At 46.1% G+C, this 20,000-nt stretch overlaps 1 protein-coding gene across 4 annotated transcripts in view; it reads right to left on the bottom strand.

Annotated features, from left to right (window-relative positions):
- ctnna2 (catenin (cadherin-associated protein), alpha 2) overlaps positions 1–20,000 on the bottom strand; it is a 374,072-nt gene that overhangs the window by 227,622 nt on the left and 126,450 nt on the right. For 2 of the 4 annotated variants that reach the window (XM_080836552.1, XM_080836553.1), the window contains exon 8: positions 3,064–3,144. The exons of the other annotated variants lie outside the window; for them this stretch is intronic. In XM_080836552.1, the coding sequence (XP_080692678.1) occupies positions 3,064–3,144 (81 nt within the window). The remainder of the gene's footprint in view (positions 1–3,063; positions 3,145–20,000) is intronic. 4 annotated transcript variants of the gene reach the window in all.

Below are 20,000 nucleotides of genomic sequence, written 5' to 3'. Positions count from 1 at the left end.
TTGACACTTGAGTGAGGGCTGACGATAGATACACTGTTTCCATGGTGATGCGTTGCTGCAGGTCAGAGCCCAGGCTTGCAGTGTCCATGAGGGTGGCAGACAGAGCTGCGTTACTAAAACCCCATGGACTGATGCACATTCTGCAATGCAACACTTCTGTTTTTGTCAGCACAACACTATTGTCTGCCAGGCGGTCACTGTATGTACAAAAAGGGAAAAACAGAGACATTTCAGGATTTTTCCAGACAAGCTTTTGTTTTTAACTTTGATTCAGAAGAAGCTGTTGAGCTCAGTGCCCTGTTTATCTGTCAGAAGATATCACACAAGCCTATACACTGTATATTACAGATTACACATATTACAGCATAAAGCTGTTCCCACAGGACACTGACTGCACCCCATCTGAAGCCTTCTCAAGGTGAAGCCACCATCACTGACACAAACACATGTCTTATGTGCCAGCCGAGAGTCTAATAAGAAAATAATGATCGCATATCACCATATATGTGCTGTGACGAATATTTAAGACTTGGTCTCACCTTTGATGTGGGAGAACAAATAAATAGATAAAAGTGCATCTGCTCTTTTTCCGGTCCTTAGTCATGCATAATGGAGCCGGTGTTGACTGCAATCAACTCCCCTGTATTGCTCCTGCCTCTTCTCTCCTCCTGTTCAGGAGCTAGGTTAGAAATAGGCTAGGCTTACACTCAGAACCAATAGGATATGTACCACTGCATAGGCAGCGGGGCTGAGAATGTAGATGGCCCAGGTCTTGAGAGTTCGTACGACAAGACACAGTCGGTGTGTGAATGTATTTCACTAGCCCATTATTCATACACACACAAACACACACACACACACACGCACACACACATTGGCACAACCAGTGCGGCAAGGCGGAATTTCATGAGGCCCACTGGAACTTCAATATCCACCCTGAACCAATTTGGGAGTCTCTAATAATCTGATTACCTGAGTTAGGAGTCAGGAGGCATTTTGCTGTGCACCTGCTGCTGTACAGTGTGTGTGTGTGTGTGTGTGTGTGTGTGTGTGTGTGTGTGTGTGTGTGTGTGTGTGTGTGTGTGTGTGTGTGTGTTTGGGTCTCCAAATATACAGTGGTATGTTTGTGTGGGATGCTGGTGTGTGTGTGTGTTTGTGTGTGTGTGTGTGTGTGTGTGTCTGTGTGTATGTATGTGTGTGTGTGTATGTGTTTGCGTAACTGCACACCCATTATAACTATTTCCTGAGAAATTCCTTTCATTTAATAGCAACAAAGACCTCCAGAAAAAGGCAGTATAAAAGCAAATAGGCTTCCACGCCAGATAGAGCCGAAGGTCACCTCCACTTCTCCCTGTAGCCTTGACGTGTCAGTGTCTCACCCACAATGGTGTTAAGAAGCCCAGCCCTGGCAAACGGGCCGGGCAGCGCCGTGGAATCAGCTCAGCCGGATCAGTGTTGAAGCGAGTGCTGGCAGACGTGACCCTGTGACCCCAGTACGGCTCTCCGCCACCAAGGCCAGCTCTCCTGCCAGAGCACTTGCCTCTGCGCCTATTCTGCTTCATGCTTCATGCTCCAGCAGTGCCAATGACACATGTGTGTGCTGTCTAATGTAATGTCTTCATCTATATGCTGCATGGTGACTGGGGAGATGACAGTCACGCATGCAAGCTCACACTTACACAATTACTGTTTGCTTGAGCAATCGCATTTGAATACGCTTATGCACTGGTGGACGCACACACACACACACACACACACACACACACACACACACAAGCATAGAGACACAGACATTCACTGATGTAAACACCTTCAAAAGTCCTTCTTTGAGACAACACAAATGCATCTTATGTGGCTGTATCCAAAGAAGATGGTACAACTTCAAAAAGGAAAAGTGTGTGAGTGAAGAAAAGAAGGTTTGGGATAATGGGATACGTGAGATAGTCACATAGACAAAGAGAGAGATATGAAAGACAGAGAAGAAGCTAACAGAGAGTGCCAGAAAAAAGAGAATTTGAGAGAAAGCAAGCGAGCGAAAGAGAGAGAGAGATAGAGAGAGAGAGAGTGAATAGGGTACTATGCTCAGTTAAGTTAGCGTGTTAACCAGAATGAAATGAAATGAGGGGGATGAAAGCAGAGAGGCTGCTGAAGTTTAGTATGAGTCCAGTGTGATTCAGAGCCTCACAGAGGTGTGTGACAGAGGAATGTGGTCTTCAGACTAGGTTTTTATTTAGCCTCATTTCTTTGTGCACCGCTGTTCAAGTGATGCCACGAATCACAGTTTGATTATGGCCAACAAAGTTACACTTCTGTGCCAAGCTCTGTCTGTCTCTTCCGCCGAGTAATCTGAGGCTCCCCCACTACACAACCTCTACTATTCCAGCTCTCCTCACCCTACCCCAACACCTGTCCGTACCCCAGCTAGGTCAAACTCAACAGGGGGCTAATCTGTTCATGCCCCCCACACACCCCTCCACCGCCGCCCCCGTGTTGCTGATGCCCAGCACGCTAACAGTAAACCCCAAATGAGTCCATACGTTACAGCGCACCTCAAGCCACCGCAAACACAGCAGCAAACTCAAAGTTGCCATGGAGATATGCCAAATGATTTTAGGAGAGCATCTGTCGAGCTTCATGCTGAGCAGCACAAAAGATGGAGCGTGTGCTCTGGCAGGAAGAGGAGAGAGAGCGAGTCTGGCAGGGAGAGGAGGGAGAGAGAGAGAGAGAGAGAGAGAAAAAGGGGTGAGTGCTTTCCCATTCCACACATGTAAATGTGCTGGTTGTGGGGAGATTTCCAGCACAGCCTGTTAGCTTCCAATATGATTTCATCAGCAGCAGCAGAGAGGCAGCAGCGTTAGCGTTAGCAGCAGCGGCAGTGGGGAGTGTTGGCCCAGGTGGTTGAGTGGAGCCTGTGTGCCTGCACTCCTGCCCACACGCAGGGAGAAAGGATCGTGCCCATTAAGGCTTGCCAAAACGGAAAAGCGATTCCCCCTCGGCGAGCTAATTACAGACGCTCCCATCTGGCTCCGGGAGATACCGTAATTCAGACGTAACCGAATTAACCTTGTCGCAGTCTTTTTTTTCCCCCAGGATGCGATGGGATGGGATGGGCCGCCTGCTCCTTGGCCTTCTCCCGAGCACTGGCTGGAGCGGGAAATATTACAACACTCACTAAGATCCACATCTATCGCTGAACATACGTCTCACGTCTGCTGTGGGTTTGAGCTGTGGGGTTGAGGCAGGCAGGAGCACTGGAGACTTGCATTAGTACATCAATTCCCACTGCCCTGTCGAGTCATATTCAATAACAAGCTTCTCTGGTTCCTTAGCACACACTATTGAGACCTCTGCATTACATCTGTATAGCGTGTGTTTACACATGTGAGAGAGATATCCTGTATATCTGTGAGTGTATATCTGAGTGTGTGTGTGTGTGTGTGTGTGTGTGTGTGTGTGTGTGTGTGTGTGTGTGTGTGTGTGTGTGTGTGTGTGTGTGTGTGTGTGTGTGTGTGTGTGTGTGTGTGTGTGTGTGTGTGTGTGTGTGTGTGTGTGTGTGTGCGTGTTTGTTTGTGTGTGTGTGTGTGTGTGTGTGTGTGTGTGTGTGTGTGTGTCTGTGTGTGTGTGTGTGTGTGTGTGTGTGTGTGTGTGTGTGTGTGTGTGTGTGTGTGTGTGTGTGTGTGTGTGTGTGTGTGTGTGTGTGTGTGTGTGTGTGTGTGTGTGTGTGTGCGTGTTTGTTTGTGTGTGTGTGTGTGTGTGTGTGTGTGTGTGTGTGTGTGTGTGTGTGTGTGTGTGTGTGTGTGTGTGTGTGTGTGTGTGTGTGTGTGTGTGTGTGTGTGTGTGTGTGTGTGTGTGTGTGTGTGTGTGTGTGTGTGTGTGTGTGTGAGCACATACATCCCCTTCAGAGGCTCATTCCTGTCTTGTATGGTGCAGCTCAGGAGAAACATGGCCCCTGGCTAAATGGCTATTAGTTTCCCCCTGAAGGACAGCTCCAGTGTTAATATTTATATTAATCAGCGTGAAATATGGACCAGGGGCATTGACTGAGGCCTCAGCGTCGCCAGCCCCAACTGAGGAGAGAGCCATAAATAAGCGAGGGGCTGGGAGAAGAAGTCCTGCGCCATGACAGCTGGAACATCTTACTCAGGGAGAGAGAGCATTTAGCTGCTGTGTCCTCACAGACCCTTCTCTTGGGTGACGAACTAGACTACGGCAAGCAAAATGGGACAGACGCTGTGTGGAATGCAAGAGTAAGTCCAGTGAGTTTAGGTGCACACGTGCCAGAAGGCCGAGAAGCAGGGAGAAGAAACACTGTAAAGAACCATCTCACTTTGCAGAAGAAGGAGGCAAGCTAACGTCAATATAAAAGGGTTCAGAGTGCATAAGATCCACACTCATCCTGTCAGAACCAGTTAGCAGGGTAGTGCTTAATGTATAAATAACATGTAATGTGATATGTGTTATGTTTGTGAGCACCATGTGAATGTTAATGCTCAAGTTGAGAAAGAGATCTAAAAGGAGGTGGAGAGAGAGGGGATAAAATACCTTTACCAGCCATATCTGAATAGCTAAATATTTCCTGTTACTTTTAATGGAACAAGCTCCAGAGGCAAGAGAATCAATGATAATTCACACCTTATTCAGCGGTGGAGTGACTGAGCATGACTGAGAATGACTTCCAAATGTCACTTATACACACCCACACACTCACACTCACAAACCCACACACTTGCTGTCATTTAAATCTCGAATGAAAATGTGTGTATGATCTTTCCCTTTTTTCTTCCAATCTCGGGTGTCCTAGGTGTCAATGTCCCCCACTGTTATTCCATCAGCAGAGCTCCAAAATCCATAATTCATTAGAGGCTACGCATCAGCGTGGCTAGCCTTGCGCACCTTAGCCGGAGCAACAGCATATTTCTTTAAAAGGTCATCCCTCTATTAACCGCCGTCGGAATGCAGCCGCCCCATTCCTTCCCCTATTGCTCTTTGCTAACACTCTGCTCCCTCTCTCCTTCCGCCCAACATTGTGTGTGTGTGTGTGTGTGTGTGTGTGTGTGTGTGAGTGTGTGTGTGTGTGTGTGCTCTACTTCCGCCCAACATTGTTCACTATTGCATAGTGGAGTCTGCTCTCAGGCGGGAAAAAAAAAGAAAAAGAAACAGAAACACATAGTGCCTCAAGTAATCGCTTTATTACAGATGGGATACAAATGGGTTTGAGCTGGTTATTATAGTTCCAACGGACCTAATGAAATTTTACTCTGTCGCAATGCAACAATACACCACTATACCAAAGGGGTGTGAGTGTCTGTATGTGAGTGTGAGTGTGTGTGTGTGTGTGTGTGTGTGTGTGTGTGTGTGTGTGTGTGTGTGTGTGTGTGTGTGTGTGTGTGTAAGGGTTACAGAATCAATATGATTCGAGGCTCCTTCTGTTTGCAGCATAAGAGGCCCTCTTCAATGGAGACATGTCTCTGGCATAAATCAGTGGCCCCTACATCAGAGCACAATCTGTCTGTAAGAAACAGCTCGAATGAGAAACCAGTCTGGAGTCTGGGAGAGCAGGACCAGCCATTTTGGCGATAGCATCAGTCTGCTGGAGATCTCCTCTAAATTTGGTCTTTCACAAACACACAGACCCACACACAAACACAGCAATAGACCATCACAACCAGACACACGCACACACACAGAGTAATAGCATATATACGAAAATCCAGGAAGTGACTGCTGTGAACAGACACAGGTAAAGAGGAGGTCAAATGTAATTTCCCAGGTCTTAAAACTAGAGCGTCCTTCTGCAGCTGAATATATGCGCAAAGACGGAGACAGAGAGACACGCAGATACACAAATGAATCTGTTTTGGTTCCAACACAAACAGCACAGCCCATCCTTTACCATAAAAAGTTGCTCAGGATCAAACCATAAGACATTATAGACCACTTGCAAGGCAGCTGTATGAGCTAATCTTAACCACACACCAGAAACATCTACAAACCAGAGAACATACTTAACCACTAACTTCTTGCAGTGGTCATTAACAATTCAGCAGCAGAGAGCCTCATCTGAAAGCGTACTTTAGTTTACATAAGGGCTTCAAGGAGCATTAGAAGGTCCCAGAAGAGATTAAAAACTGCCAGCTTCAATACAGGGAAAATATGTTTATTTAGATGTTTTATGAAAGGAACAGTACTACTTTTAAACATTAAGCTCATTTGTTCCACCATGCCAAATTCTGAAAGCTAACTTTCCACAGCCGCGTGCGTCATTAGAGGAGATGTGCTTGACCTCATTATGACAAAACGCTACTTTTAATTTACTGTTACATCACTTAATTAGAATCCCATTGCTTCACTCACATGAAAGACCTGTTGCTCTCGCGATCCCACGTGACCTAAAGAATAGGCGGTGAGCGCTTATTCACAGTCATGTTCCTGTTCAAGTCCAATGCACCTACTGAGGAACGTTACAAAAACACATCTTTTTTTTACCAAGCCGATCGGAGTTCAAGGCTGACGCCCCCCTGATTAAGCAGAAGAGAGGGAACATCATAAGAACGAATGCGCTGATTGAGCTTCACATGATGTGCTAGGGATCACCGAGGAGCAATCAGCACAAGATGTTTACTCGGGCTGTGCCCTGTCGTTAACAGTAAGAGGACTGTGGGTTCCGTGAGGATTCAAACCACTCAAAGAGCCGCCACCAACCTGTTGACTAAACGACCTCCCCTAAACATGCTTTGTCTTATATAAAATGCCTTGATTGCGTGTCGTAAACAACGCCACAGTGTAATTATACGGCGCACGTACAGGCTGGTCATCGTGCACACGCAGCACACCATGGCACAAACAGGGCCAAATGCAAATGCCTTTCCTCTGCGTGAGCACACATTAGGCAACTGATTTACAGCAGGAGAAACAACAACTTCCCTTTCCATTTACAGTGCCGCTCGGGGGCCTCAGATCTCTCAGAGCTCTGTGCTGTGCAGTGCTGTGCTGTGCTGTGCTGTGCTGTGCTGTGCTGTGCTGTGCTGTGCTGTGCTGTGCTGTGCTGTGCTGTGCTGTGCTGTGCTGTGCTGTGCTGCACCCGGGTGTTTGTTGGGAGGACAGAGGGCTCACACCTCACGCCCATCACTTTATGGCAAACGTACACAGGGTGCTCCTGGGTGTGATGAGGCAGAAACACATATGCACACACACAATACACACACACACACACACACACACACACACACACACACACACACTCACAAATTGCCATTCGAGTCTCCAGTAATGATACCATAACAATAACAATCAGTCACAGCATAGACTGCTGCTTGCCTAGCCTCTCCCCTCCTCTCCTCTTCTCTCCTCCTCTCCCCTCCTCTCCTCTCCTCCTCTCCTCCTCTCCTCCTCTCCCCTCCTCTCCTCTCCTCTTCTCCTTTCCTCACCTCCTTCCCTCTCTCTGCTCAGAGGTATATGAAATTGATTTCAATCACACCTGGCTCCAGACAGTAATGAGTGGGAGGCATTGGCTGCAGCAGTTAGTGTAGCTTAACAGCCCCACCCCATACTAGCTCTCTCTCTCTCACACACACACACACACACACACACACACACACACACACACACACACACACACACACACCATGCCACGTGCAAACCCACTCCCAGACGTAGGGGTTCGGGGTTTGCAGGCTGGGATACTGAAAGGCTGTCATAACCGGATTAATGAGCCTCATGTAAGTCGACTCCAGAGGGAACGCCAGAGCAGGCCAGGTGAGGGGATATGCTGCACCCACATAGCTGCTGTAACGGTGGCCGGCCAAGGGGCCAGTGGCACATTAGCCTCAGCGGAGTGAATAATTAACTGGTGTAATGTGCCCCTGCGCCAGGCACGACGGCCGTCCCTCCAAATCAGAATATGCCAACTGAACACACCTCAGAGTCCAGTCCCTTTGTCTGCACACCCCTCTGATACACTACAGGCTTCCTTATCGTTCGCAACTAGCAAAGCACTCAACCAAGTGGACTCTCTCCTCATCCAAATGTTAGATATCTATTTTCAATGAAAAAAAGTCAATAGACAGACAGACAGACTACATATACTTAAATGTTAGTATGTGTGACGGACCGAGCCTCGGTTGCCGTCAAAATGTGTGGGTTTGGCCCGAAAGCTCAGAGACAGAGTGAGGGTTCAGATTAAAGCTTTATTATGCTTCCAAATATTCTTAGAACTGCTTGGCCTCTCAGTCAGAGGACAAAAAGCAGCAGTCTCCAGTCATATTACCTGCTCAGCCTCTCGTTAGGCAGAGGACAAAAAGCAGCAGTACAAAACACTATTAACACAATGCTAAGCCTCTAAATGGGGAAGACGACACAAATGCAGCATTACATAGATCAATTAAAAATACCTGCTAAGCCTCTAAATGGGGTAGAGGTCAAAAATCAGCAGTCACCAAAAAGGTCCACATACAAGACTAGACTAACTGAACTAGACAGAACAATGAACATATATACACCTGGCGGCCAGCACCATTTTTACACAAGGGGGGGAAGACACAAACACTAAACAAAACACAATGACAAGACGGACCCGAGACACGAACATAGTATTCCTTCACAAATATAAACCACATAATTCCCTATGTAATAAATAATGTCTCAAAAGGATGTAAACCCAACCACTTTATCCAGGTGGTCTGGCCCATACCATTGTTTGTGTCCCCTCTGCCAGTCTAGGCAATAAGCAATCACCCATCAGGTGGATCCAATTGCAATCAGTCGTATGAGTGTTCGTGTGTGCTTGTGTGTGCAATCCATGTCTGTTGGGGTGCGCTAGTGGTTGGAGAGATGGGGAGAAGTGCGATTTCATGTGCGGTCGCACCACGACCGTCACAGTATGTATAAATCAAGCATGTCATGACAAGAATTATGTTGGTCTGTAATTCATGAGACAAGGTGATGCCATGACAGAGCAATAACTGAGAGATAACACAGGAACTGGAAGAGTAAATTCCAATTGAGAAACGCAGGAATACAATGCATAGCCAACCCTTAACATTCGTAGAATCTTTATTATGAAACATAAATCATAAATAGATCAGGATATACAGTATGCACACTGTCAAATTACCTCGGTTAAATCATATCACGTTGTTTAAACATTTATTCCTTCTTCCACAGAAAGAACAGTTTCTGTGAACTGCATCTGGCTGGGCTTGTCACTGTTATTTGTGTGTGTACCGTAAGAACACATGAGGTGAAAAGAGGAGTCAGTTGGTTTCTCCTTGTGCTACATATTTTAAGTTTCTTCAGAAAGTATTGCAATTTGAAAATGGCGATGATGCTGCAAGCAAGGGCTATGTTCCTGGCAAAAGGCACACACACACACACACACACACACACACACACACACACACACACACACACACACACACACACACACACACACACACACACACACACACACACACACACACACACACACACACACACACACACACACATACACACACACACACACACACACACACACGTACACACACACACACACACACACACACACACACACACAAACACACACACACACACACACACACATGTGTAAACTTTTCATTCACAATCACCACTGTGTAAACCCTTAATTCTTCTCTTCTCTTTCTCTGCAGTTGTGCATTAGAAAACAATAAACACTTAATCAGATTAGGGCTGATGCCACTGACATATCCTTGAGCCATAGACTGGGACTCAGCAGTGTGTAAACATTTCCACTAATGTGCAATGTTCTGCAATGCACCCCCATTTGAATTAATTGTTTTAATTAGCCATTCGTTTGCCCATCGTGAGCACAAAGCCCTCAGCCAGTTTCTAGGAGTGTCTTAGTCACAGCCCTCTCTCACCACTCTCCTTCTCTCTACCTCTCTCTCCTTCTCTCTTCCTACCCCTCCCTCTCTTTCTCCTTCTCCCTTACTCTCTTTCTGCCTCTTTCCTCCTCTCGCTCCTCTTTTTCTCCCTTTATCTTCTCATCTCTGCCTCTCTGTCCTTCTCCCTTTCTCTCTCTCCTTCTCTCTTCCTCTCCCTTCCTTCTCCTTCCCTTTCTTTCTCCCTCTCTCTTCCTCTCTTTTTCCCTCTCCCTCCCTCTTTCTCACTTTCCCTCTCCCCCTCCCTCCCCGTGTTTCTCCTTCTCCCTCCCTCTCACTCTCCCTCTCTATCCTGTTTTGCCTTGCACCGATGTCAGTAAGTTCCGACTTGCTTTCTCCATTGTCCAGACTGCAGGAGCCCTCTCATGGTAGCAGGGAGTAAAGCCCATCTTATCCATTGGACTCTTATCGTAAAAACGTCTTAGAGAAACAGCGATGCCCAAACCAACACACAGGTAATCAGAGCACTCAACATGATGTCCTGAAGCTCAGATCTTCTGTTCATCTATCCTGCTAAATATCTGCACAATTATACAAAAAATATTATTGGCAGGTAAAGTACAACTAAAGGAGTCAGTTGAATTCATGGGCGGATTTCTGTCCTAACTGGTTGTCATGAAAGGTTAGGTGCGACTGGACCGCATCATTTCCTTTGTCCATTTACCAGAGAGATCAAATCATATACTTCACCTTAAATTACTTCTCCTTTGCCGGATATTGCAAAAAAAAGACTTGTAAATAATAATGGCTATCACCAGATTGGACCCCTGCTAACAATCCCCACTACTGGTGATTGCAGCTCTCAGGAGGGGATTACACGGGAACAGTAGTCAAGCTCCCTGTCAGGAGTCATTGGCTTCAGGCTCCAACACTGGAGACTAATGGTAGGCTCACACGGTGTTTCGCGGTACAGGAACACACACCAAGTCCAATGCATACACAGGGCGGTAATAACCCTCAACTGAGCAGGAGAAAATGTAGGCAAAGAACGTGATGCTGTCTAAAGAGGTCAGACACCCGGGGCAGAAATCTCAGCTTTGGGAGAAGTGTCATCTTTGCTGCAAAGAGCCAGTCATGCTCAAATATTCATGTGTCGGTCCGTCTTAAAATGTGTGTCTATGTGTCTGGTGAAGGGGACATATGAATCCACTGCGGATCATTTTAATGATATCCACCCACACATTTTGTGGAGAGGCAGTTAATTATAATGTATAGGCTCATAATGTACAGCCCTTAAGTTATTTACCAACCACTGAATCTGAATATTAAATGCATTCTGAAGAGCGGGAAATGTGTAATGTGTAAACATTCTCAGTGTTATAACAATGAAAGGGAAAGAAGCACAGAGAATTGTGAATTGCAGTGCTCACAACTAAAAGAACTCATGAATGGAAGCACAACTGAATGGAATCAAGGAGCTGCAGACCGACAGAAAAGGAAAGAGAAGTTTGGAAACCAGGAAGTAGATATACATGAGGTGTCATGAAACAGAGAGATATAACCCGCTAGTGTTACATACACTCACAAAAAAAATACTATTCCTATTCTGGCAACAAACAGCATCTCCTGCCTTGTCTTTCTACAACGCTTCCCCCATGACCAATGTTCCCTCTAATTTTTTTCAGCACTGAGCAAATATTTTTTATTCTGAGCGCACATTTCACCAATGTGAGCAATTCGTAAACCACGCGACCTTACAAAAATGACCACAAGCCTGCGTTAGCCATAGGTTTCCAAAGAGATGACAGCAAATGCATCAATAAGTCTACAAGGTTGATATTTATCCAATATCCTTTATAATGGCTGGACTTTGGAACATTTTAATGATGGTGTTTTACCAGTCAGTTTAGTTGAACTTAAAGGATCTTTGGTTGAAAATAAATAAGGTTAAGGGAGGTTATGACTGGTTCACTGGTTATGAATGATAATGATATACACAAAATAAAAGTATCCAAGGTGTTTAGTCATTTCTCAGCAGGTACAACATTTAAGTAGAACTTAATTGAAAGAAAAATGCTAATGCAGTGCTTTACAATAAATATAGTAATTATGGTATATTTTCCCCTAAAGGTAGCCTTTATAAAAAATGTAATAACTGGAGTGGTTTGCAACAAACTAAGCTACAAAACATGTCATTCGAATTACATTGAGGGAGCTAGGCCTATCTGGCTGTTTGGCTCATCTTGTCTGCAGGCCTATGGAAGAAACACCTTTCTGACTATACATATGTCAAAATGTTGTTGTAGTTATCAAGATCACTTTGAAAATATTGGAAATTTCTACCTCAAATCTTCTCGCTTCACGAGTTTGACATAGTGGCATTCATTAGACAGAAACCGCGTTCACAGTCGGCGCTAGATGCTTGGATGTGCCACAAATGTCAAAGTTGTACCAGATCTGGAAAATGCTCACTTTTCAGCCACCACCTTTTTTCAATAACCATGAACTTGAATTCGACAAATGCGTCCCGGGACCGCATATTATGCTTCCTCCAGAAGCGCTTCGAACCTTTTCGCCAGATTTGTCACGTCATTCAGCCCATGATCAATTTTACTAACTGCACGATCCAACGTGTCCGGCTCAAAGGCAGCCCACTCAGCTCAGGGAAGCGGGCATGCAAGTGCTCACAAACTTTAAGGACAAACAGAATAATGTCACTTTTGTTCACTGCATGTTTTCCCACGAGCGAACTATTTTCGCGTTTGCCTCCGAGCATATGTAAGTATGTCTGAAAGTTTTATCCTACCTGAGTCAGTTTGGATTATTTCATCTAGCCGCTCATGTTTAAACGTTAGGCAGACCTTTTTCTGGGGCACCTGCTCTGCCTTTCTTTTCGCCATGGTAGCCTATAACTGCTAGCCTGGGTGCCATCCGTTTGTACGCGTTCCACTGAGTGCTGCCTTCTGCTGAACAAACGTTTGTTCAGCTTGATCAGTGGAACGCGTACAAACGGATGGCACCCAGGCTATATAACTGCTTGAGCAGAGACCGGCAAGAGAGCTAAAGGACATTTTGTATGTAAACATTCTAACGCACATCCGGCTTGGTTGTCAAACATGTCAGTATTTTAAATGTTTATTAACTAGCCTACATCCCCTTTGATGCTCAGATTTTTAAACCCTAAAAAAAAAATCGTTTATGCGGTCTGAAAAATGTGCGTGGTCTGAAAAATATATTGCGCGGCCTCTTCGACTGGCCTGCGCGGCTGCGCACGCGCGCAGCTTAGAGGGAACATTGCCCATGACCCTCCCATGACTGCATATGCAGTCTGTAAACCGCAAACTTTACAACTGACCATCGCTGAACAAAAAACTAAGAAAAATCAAATTCCACCAAGAGAAAGCACTGACCCATCTGCTCTACAGGGGACTGGAGCAGTGGCTTTAATAAGAACAGAGGCCAAAGCGTGAGGTCTGAGGGGGGCTCAGCCTCCCTCCCCGCTGGGCCACCTCTGCCCACTCAGGCTAATGTCATTAATAACCTCTCGGCGGGGCTGGCAGGAGAGGCAGAGGCAGAGGGAGAGACAGAGGCAGCCTCCGCCGCTGCCTGGCCTTGCTGTGACGTTATTGATGACCCGCTAAACCGGCGACAGCTGAAGAGGAATTAAGGTCAAAACCTCACCTTAGATGACTGGACGGAATGAGATCAGGGAGAGGGGGGGGTGGCAAGAGGTAAAGACAGAGGACGGTTCACCAGTTCATCAGAAAGACGGCCGCTGCAAAGAAAGACTTGGTTCTTGTTCCAAGTTGCTTTGATCTACTGTCATTATAAATCTAATCAAGCTGATTAGAACCACATCTGTACAGCCTTAAGAAGGATGGATATATATACTGTATATAAATATATATATTCTGCCAGACTGATTATAAACCAATCAGTGTTGCAACAGCTTTGAGAGAAAGCGTCGGATTATTTCTTTGGTTTATGTTTGTACATCCAGACCTGAGATCCTCTTTAAAAAGGGATTCAGGTGATCTTTATGTGGACAGACTTTAAACCACTACCACAGGCTGTGCCTCCTATAAATTGTAAGCAACCATCACTCCCACCTTTGTTTTCCAGTGTTTATGGCTAGTTCCCATAAAACAGTGAAACTAATGGCCCTAGTGATTTAAAAAGGGACATCAAACACAAGCTTATCAGATAGGACGCTCACAGGCAGTCACTCCAAGCAGCCAGCAGGGTCCCAGAACAAGGAGAAAGTTCTTATGTCTAGACTAGACCTGTGGTCTGCTAAATCACAACACAGTCTCAACACAAGAAGGATACACAGTGAGAAACTACTCAAAACCCCAACAGTCTCATTTCTCAACTATGGTCAACTTTGGTCCAAAGCAACTTTTTTCCACTGTCATTATCTAAAAGGAGAGCCAAACATGTGAAAAAGGATGAGATAAGTGTTTCTGAGAAAAGGTAGCAATTCAAAAAGCCTTTTTGAGCTTAAGGTTTTATAAAGGTGAAATTCATGGGCCAGTGGAGCAGTGGGGCTGTGAGTGTTATGAGGGCACTGAGTGCCAACGCCACTCCAAGGCTTTCAGACAGCGAGTTAAAAGGGCTGAGAGAGAAGCTAGAGAGAGAACACAGTCACTTGTTCCTGAATGCTTCTGTACCTGCGCTACATAGGCACAGGTTAAATTAACTGTTGACGCAAGCTGTCCTCTTCGACATCATTCTGATTGGTTTTCTTGTCCTATTCGTGCAGGAATATCCAAGTGCTCTTAGCTCCATTTTAAATGAGCACAATGTTACAAACACACACACACGCAACTGAAATATTCCATGGACTAATTGTTATGTATTAACTGCATTCCTTTATACCCTGCACCATATTCAGACTGATTATTTGGAACAATGTTGATTTGGTTGTGTATGTTGTGGCCTTAATGTTGACTATTTGCTATGCAAGGAACTGTGTTTGCTTATCATTTGTAACGAACTGAAAACTGGGTTGCAATCACATGATAAGTGATTACTGTCTCGTTGCCAATTATGCCACAATTGGCTTGATGGGTGTGATAGTAACCTCCCGCCTATACACAGACACACACACACACATACATATAAACACACACACATCTTGTACCTATGGGTCTTCGGAGGAGAAACTAGCAGGTGGGTTTTCAGACCAAATTAAATCATCTCCCCATTATCCAAACCACAACTTTGCCCTGCACAATTATCTGCAGGCCCACACAGACAAAATACAGGACCTTAGACCTTCTGCGATCTTTAGGAGCTGCAGCTTTCTGTGTCACATTAATTCAACTCATCGGAGGATGAGTGGATTCAAAATTGCCCTTTAGAGAGACACCATTGTTGACCACACCTCACAGGCCTGAGTGCTGCAGTACCATCTTTACTTTTCTATTTCCTGTCTTTGAAAGGGCGTAAAGTTTCCATTAGCATGCAGACCACAGTAGTCAGGAGATCTTTATGAATGGGAATGATTAAATCCCCTGTGCTCTGTGTTAATGATCTGCCTCTGATCACCCCAGAGTCCAGAGGAGAGATCCATTTTGGCTTCCATCTTGACAGAGTGGATTTCAACTGGGGGAGAATGATGCCAGCCAAAGGCCTCAGGGGGGCACACTTTTTACTGATCCCCTGCTTGTGATTGAAGCCCAAGAGGCCAATCAATCAGTTAATCAATCAATTATTCAATACATTCTGAGAACAGGAGATCAGCTGACATCCACTTATGTGTACATTGGGACAGGGAGAGAGCTGCTTTTGACTTACCAGTGAAACACTGTATGATCTTGGTAGAAAAGATAAAGCCAATGATGGTTGTGGTGTGTGTGTGTGTGTGTGTGTGTGTGTGTGTGTGTGTGTGTGTGTGTGTGTGTGTGTGTGTGTGTGTGTGTGTGTGTGTGTGTGTGTGTTTGTGTGTGATATATTTGCTAATGGAGCAGGTCTGGCTTATGTGCCTGTGTGCTGAAATTGAGAGAGGGAGATAGAGAGAGAGAAAGCGAGAGTGAGTGAGAGAGAGAGTTATGGTAATGTGTCTGTCGGGATGGATAACAAAAAGTGCAATAAAGTGAGATGAGTGTTTGGGCTGCGCCAGTATCACAGAGGTATATCTAAAACTATAAGGAGAGAGAGATAGAGAGAGAGAGAGAGAGAGAGAGAGAAAGAGCGAGAGAGAGAAAGAGGGGGGGGGGGGACCTTTTCCAATCTCCTTTTTTCCCCTCTCTGCCGCAGCAGACAGACAATCCACCAGGTCAGACAGCTGACACACACATGCACGGTATGGCCCCCTATCCTCCAATCCACCACCCAGACACCCTGACCTCCGCACACCAGGCTTGTGGGATGGCTGGGTATCAAGCTATGAGAGCAGAGATCCAACCTCTTCCGACATTTACCGCAGAGTTAAAAGAAATATGAGGATATGAGGATTCCACCACCCTCCCACCTTTTGCCCAGCCCCACTCAGTGTGAGAATGGTTCCACTCCATTTCCCTTTGCCCTGCATTTTAGGCCCGAAGTGGAGAAGCTTCAGGCTCCAGTGCGTGCAGCATTTAGCCCCCCCACCCTACCCCACACACCCCACAACCACCCACTAAAGCAATAATAATGTCAACATATGTACCATGATAACACAGTTAAGGTCAGGTGATGCAATCACATTTATTGCCACCATTTGATCCCCCTTTCAATGTCAATTGCATTAGCTGGCTCAAGAGGCAGCTCTTGGGGAGGAAAGTGGAGGCGGGGGGGTTGGGGTGCCAATGGGTGAGAAAAAGCAAGCCGGGCTCACTCTAATTCAATAGGCAGGCAGATCTGAGAGTCTTTATTACGTTAATATGTTGCTGGTTAATTCTATCTCATCTCCTAATATGAGTTAGCTTAAAAAAACTCAATTAGAGTGTGATTCACTGATTCATCTGATCAGTGTAGTCAGGGGGGTCGAAATGGTGGCTCGGCAGGGGGCCATGATGGCGGGCTCGGCTCAGCACTGCGCAAGGGGCATTTCTAGAACTCTCTAATTGGCAAAGGCAGGCCGGGAGGGCATTCCCCCCACCCCTGAGCCCACTCCAGCGTGTGAGATGTGAGAGGCAACGGTGTGGTGCACTGAGCTGAGAGCAAGATCACCATAAATCAAAACTGCAGAGAGGGTTTCAGAGGCCTCTGCTCTCCATTTGTGTTTGAGGAGACGCTGGACCTAGCCCACGGTAGCACTTTGTGGAAATAAAGAGGGCTTAAATCAGCTTTTACGACTGAAATGGCTTTTGAGTGCCTGGATATTGGGACAACACTGACCAAAATGTGTGACCGCTTCACCTCTACTAAAATACCAAAATGGAGGGACAGGTCTGTGTCTCACACCCTGACCTTCTCTCTCGCTCTCTCTCTCTCTCTCTATCTATCTCTCTCTCTCTCTCTCTCTCTCTCTCTCTCTCTCTCTCTCTCTCTCTCTCTCTCTCTCTTTCTATCTATATCTCTCTTTCTCACTCTCTCTCTCTCTATCTATCTATCTATCTATCTATCTATCTCTCTCTCGCTCTCCAACTCTCTCTCTCTCTCCCACTCTCTCTCTCTCCCACTCTTCTCTCTCAGCCTCCTCTGTAAAATGAACAGAAGCTTGGGACACCCTCCCATCCAAGCACCACTGATGAGGATGGGGTTCATTATTGATTCTGGACTGCTGATGTAGACACTTTATGAGAGAAGCAGGGCGATGAGCAATGGCTAAATCTGAGCATTGTGTGCTCAATGGATATTACGTAATAAAATATAACCACTAACCCACACATACACACGCACACACACACACATACCCACACACACACACACACACACACTGGTACAAAAAAATGCACGCACGCACACACACCAAACATGCAAGTCAAGGAAGGCGCTCAGAGAGACAGGGGTGAGAGTGCAAGACAGCCAGACCTTTTCCATTAGGACCTTAACCAAGCACTAACTACAGGCAATGACAAAGACAAAAAAAAAAGCAGATTCTGCACAAAACAGCAATACGCATTCAGACATGTTGTCATTAAACAGGAACAGAAGCCTTGCAATGTGTTCCCCAAAGAAATGTGAAGTCTCATTTGTTTTCACATCAGTCGGCGGCAATAAAGCAACACGCCAGACAACAAAGCCACGGAGTGATTTATTATCATTCCAGGACCATTTTTATTTCGCTGATTACTACAGGCGGCTAACATGAAGAGCGAACTGATGAAAATGTCAGCAGAATAATAAACTCCACTTTACTCACACTCTGGTTAAATTATCTGTCACAAGCACTGGATTAAAAGAGTTGATAACCTTTGAGGAAAACTTCTTCTCTTTGTTCCTTTCCTTTAGCAGAACTTCAGTCAGTATAATAAGTCTGGGAGGAGGGGCGGGGGAGGGCAGATCTACCGGGAGGAGCTGCAGACTTGAAGCTCCCTGCCACCCACAGGAACAAAAAAATGTCAGACGAAACCTCAGAAATGGCCCCCTTTGGTGAGGCCATGGATTATTAACAGCTCCAGATCTGGGTAACACAAAAGCACCCTCCTTACAAAAATCAAATGAAGCCCACATCTGTCCTGTCCACAAGGCCACAGGCTGTGAAGCAGAGAGCAGCCTTGGAAAATAAATTCCAATCAACAGAAAGCTCCAATTTTTTACCCCTACGCTTTCTCCCTGCGATACCTGGGCTCTGTTGTCACAGCTCTTGAAATGGGGGGGGGGAGAGAGAGAGAGAGAAATAGAGAGAGAGAGAGAGAGAAAAATAGAGAGAGAGAGAGAGAGAGAGAGAGAGAGAGAGAGAAAAATAGAGAGAGAGAGAGAGAGAGAGAGAGAGAGAGAGAGAGAGCTCACTGCGCAGCATCAGAGAAGCTTCTCCAGGAGGTCAGACTCTCACTGGCCAGTGAGGCCGGCGTGGGGACAAATGTGTACGCATGGTTAGCCGCTTAAAAGAATACCTGCGGCGCACCATGAACTCAGGCTAGCATAGGCAATCCAGAGCTGGACCTGCAGCCACAAACGTTATCCTTTGGCCTTTCAGTAAAGGAAAAGGGTAAAGAGGTCCTTTTATTGATTTATTGTTGTTTCCCCTAACCCCTGGGGAATTACCCTCATGATGTGGTTGAGGCTCCACTGCGCTGGGGAGAGCCTGGGGAGAGCACGCCTGTCGGGCGGAAGCCGGTGCATGGAGGCGGCATGTTGCGAAACACATTATCCGTTGACAGATGGGAGGGAGGGTGGGCTACTCCCCATGAGTTGTGTATGTGTGTGTGTGTGTGTGTGTGTGTGTGTGTGTGAGTGAGTTGGGCGGGGGGGTGATTTATGGGCAGGCGTGGGGGCACTTAAGGCCGCGGAAGTGCTGAGTCTGGAAGCAAACTGATGGGGAAGGCAAGGAGGGGTGGAGGATGGAGGATGATACTAGGATGAGGAGAAGAAGTGGATATAAACTTTCTTTTTTGACAACCACAGCAATCTTCTGAAGCTGCACACAGTGAGTAAGGCAGTGGGTGGAGATTAAGTCTATTCACATAAATCACATATGTACATATGTTTATGAGGTGGCAGAGGGAGTAGTTCATTTGACGGAAAGGCCACCAGTCTTGGCATTCATGGCACACAATACGGTTAGGACCTCCGTGGGAGCAGAGGCCCATATTCTCCCTCTGGAGTGGCTGCCGCTCATCTGTCCTGAAGAAAACCTGTGGCATTTGGACAGCCATTGTATTGCAATTCAATTTGGATTTACACGACTAAACAGACAAAACCTGAACTGAACCAACGACTAGAGCCATAGTTTGCGTCTAGGTATACAGAGCAGCAGGGCAGGGAGCGCTAACAAGCCTTTAGGTAAATGACCAAGCTGACACACACACACACATACACCCACACACACACACACTCATACACACAGTAGGTTCCACTACCACATATTCACATCATGTAAGGAGAGTGTGTATGATGTTAGGATTAGCAGTTAGGTTTTTCTCCGTTGTGTTGGTTTTGTCTTTGTTGCGAATGAAGAGGGCTTTCAGTACAAAAAATAACAAAGCTCCTAGTCAACGCAGCACAGCGCAGCAAAAGGCAGCACAGCGCAGCACAGCGTAGAACAGCGCAGCAGCCAAACTCAGGGCCTGT

The sequence above is a fragment of the Sprattus sprattus genome, assembly GCF_963457725.1.
Source record: "Sprattus sprattus genome assembly, chromosome: 4".
Lineage (NCBI taxonomy): Eukaryota > Metazoa > Chordata > Actinopteri > Clupeiformes > Clupeidae > Sprattus > Sprattus sprattus.
Note: the sequence above shows the minus strand (reverse complement) of the source record. Positions and strands in the feature narration are given on the sequence as shown.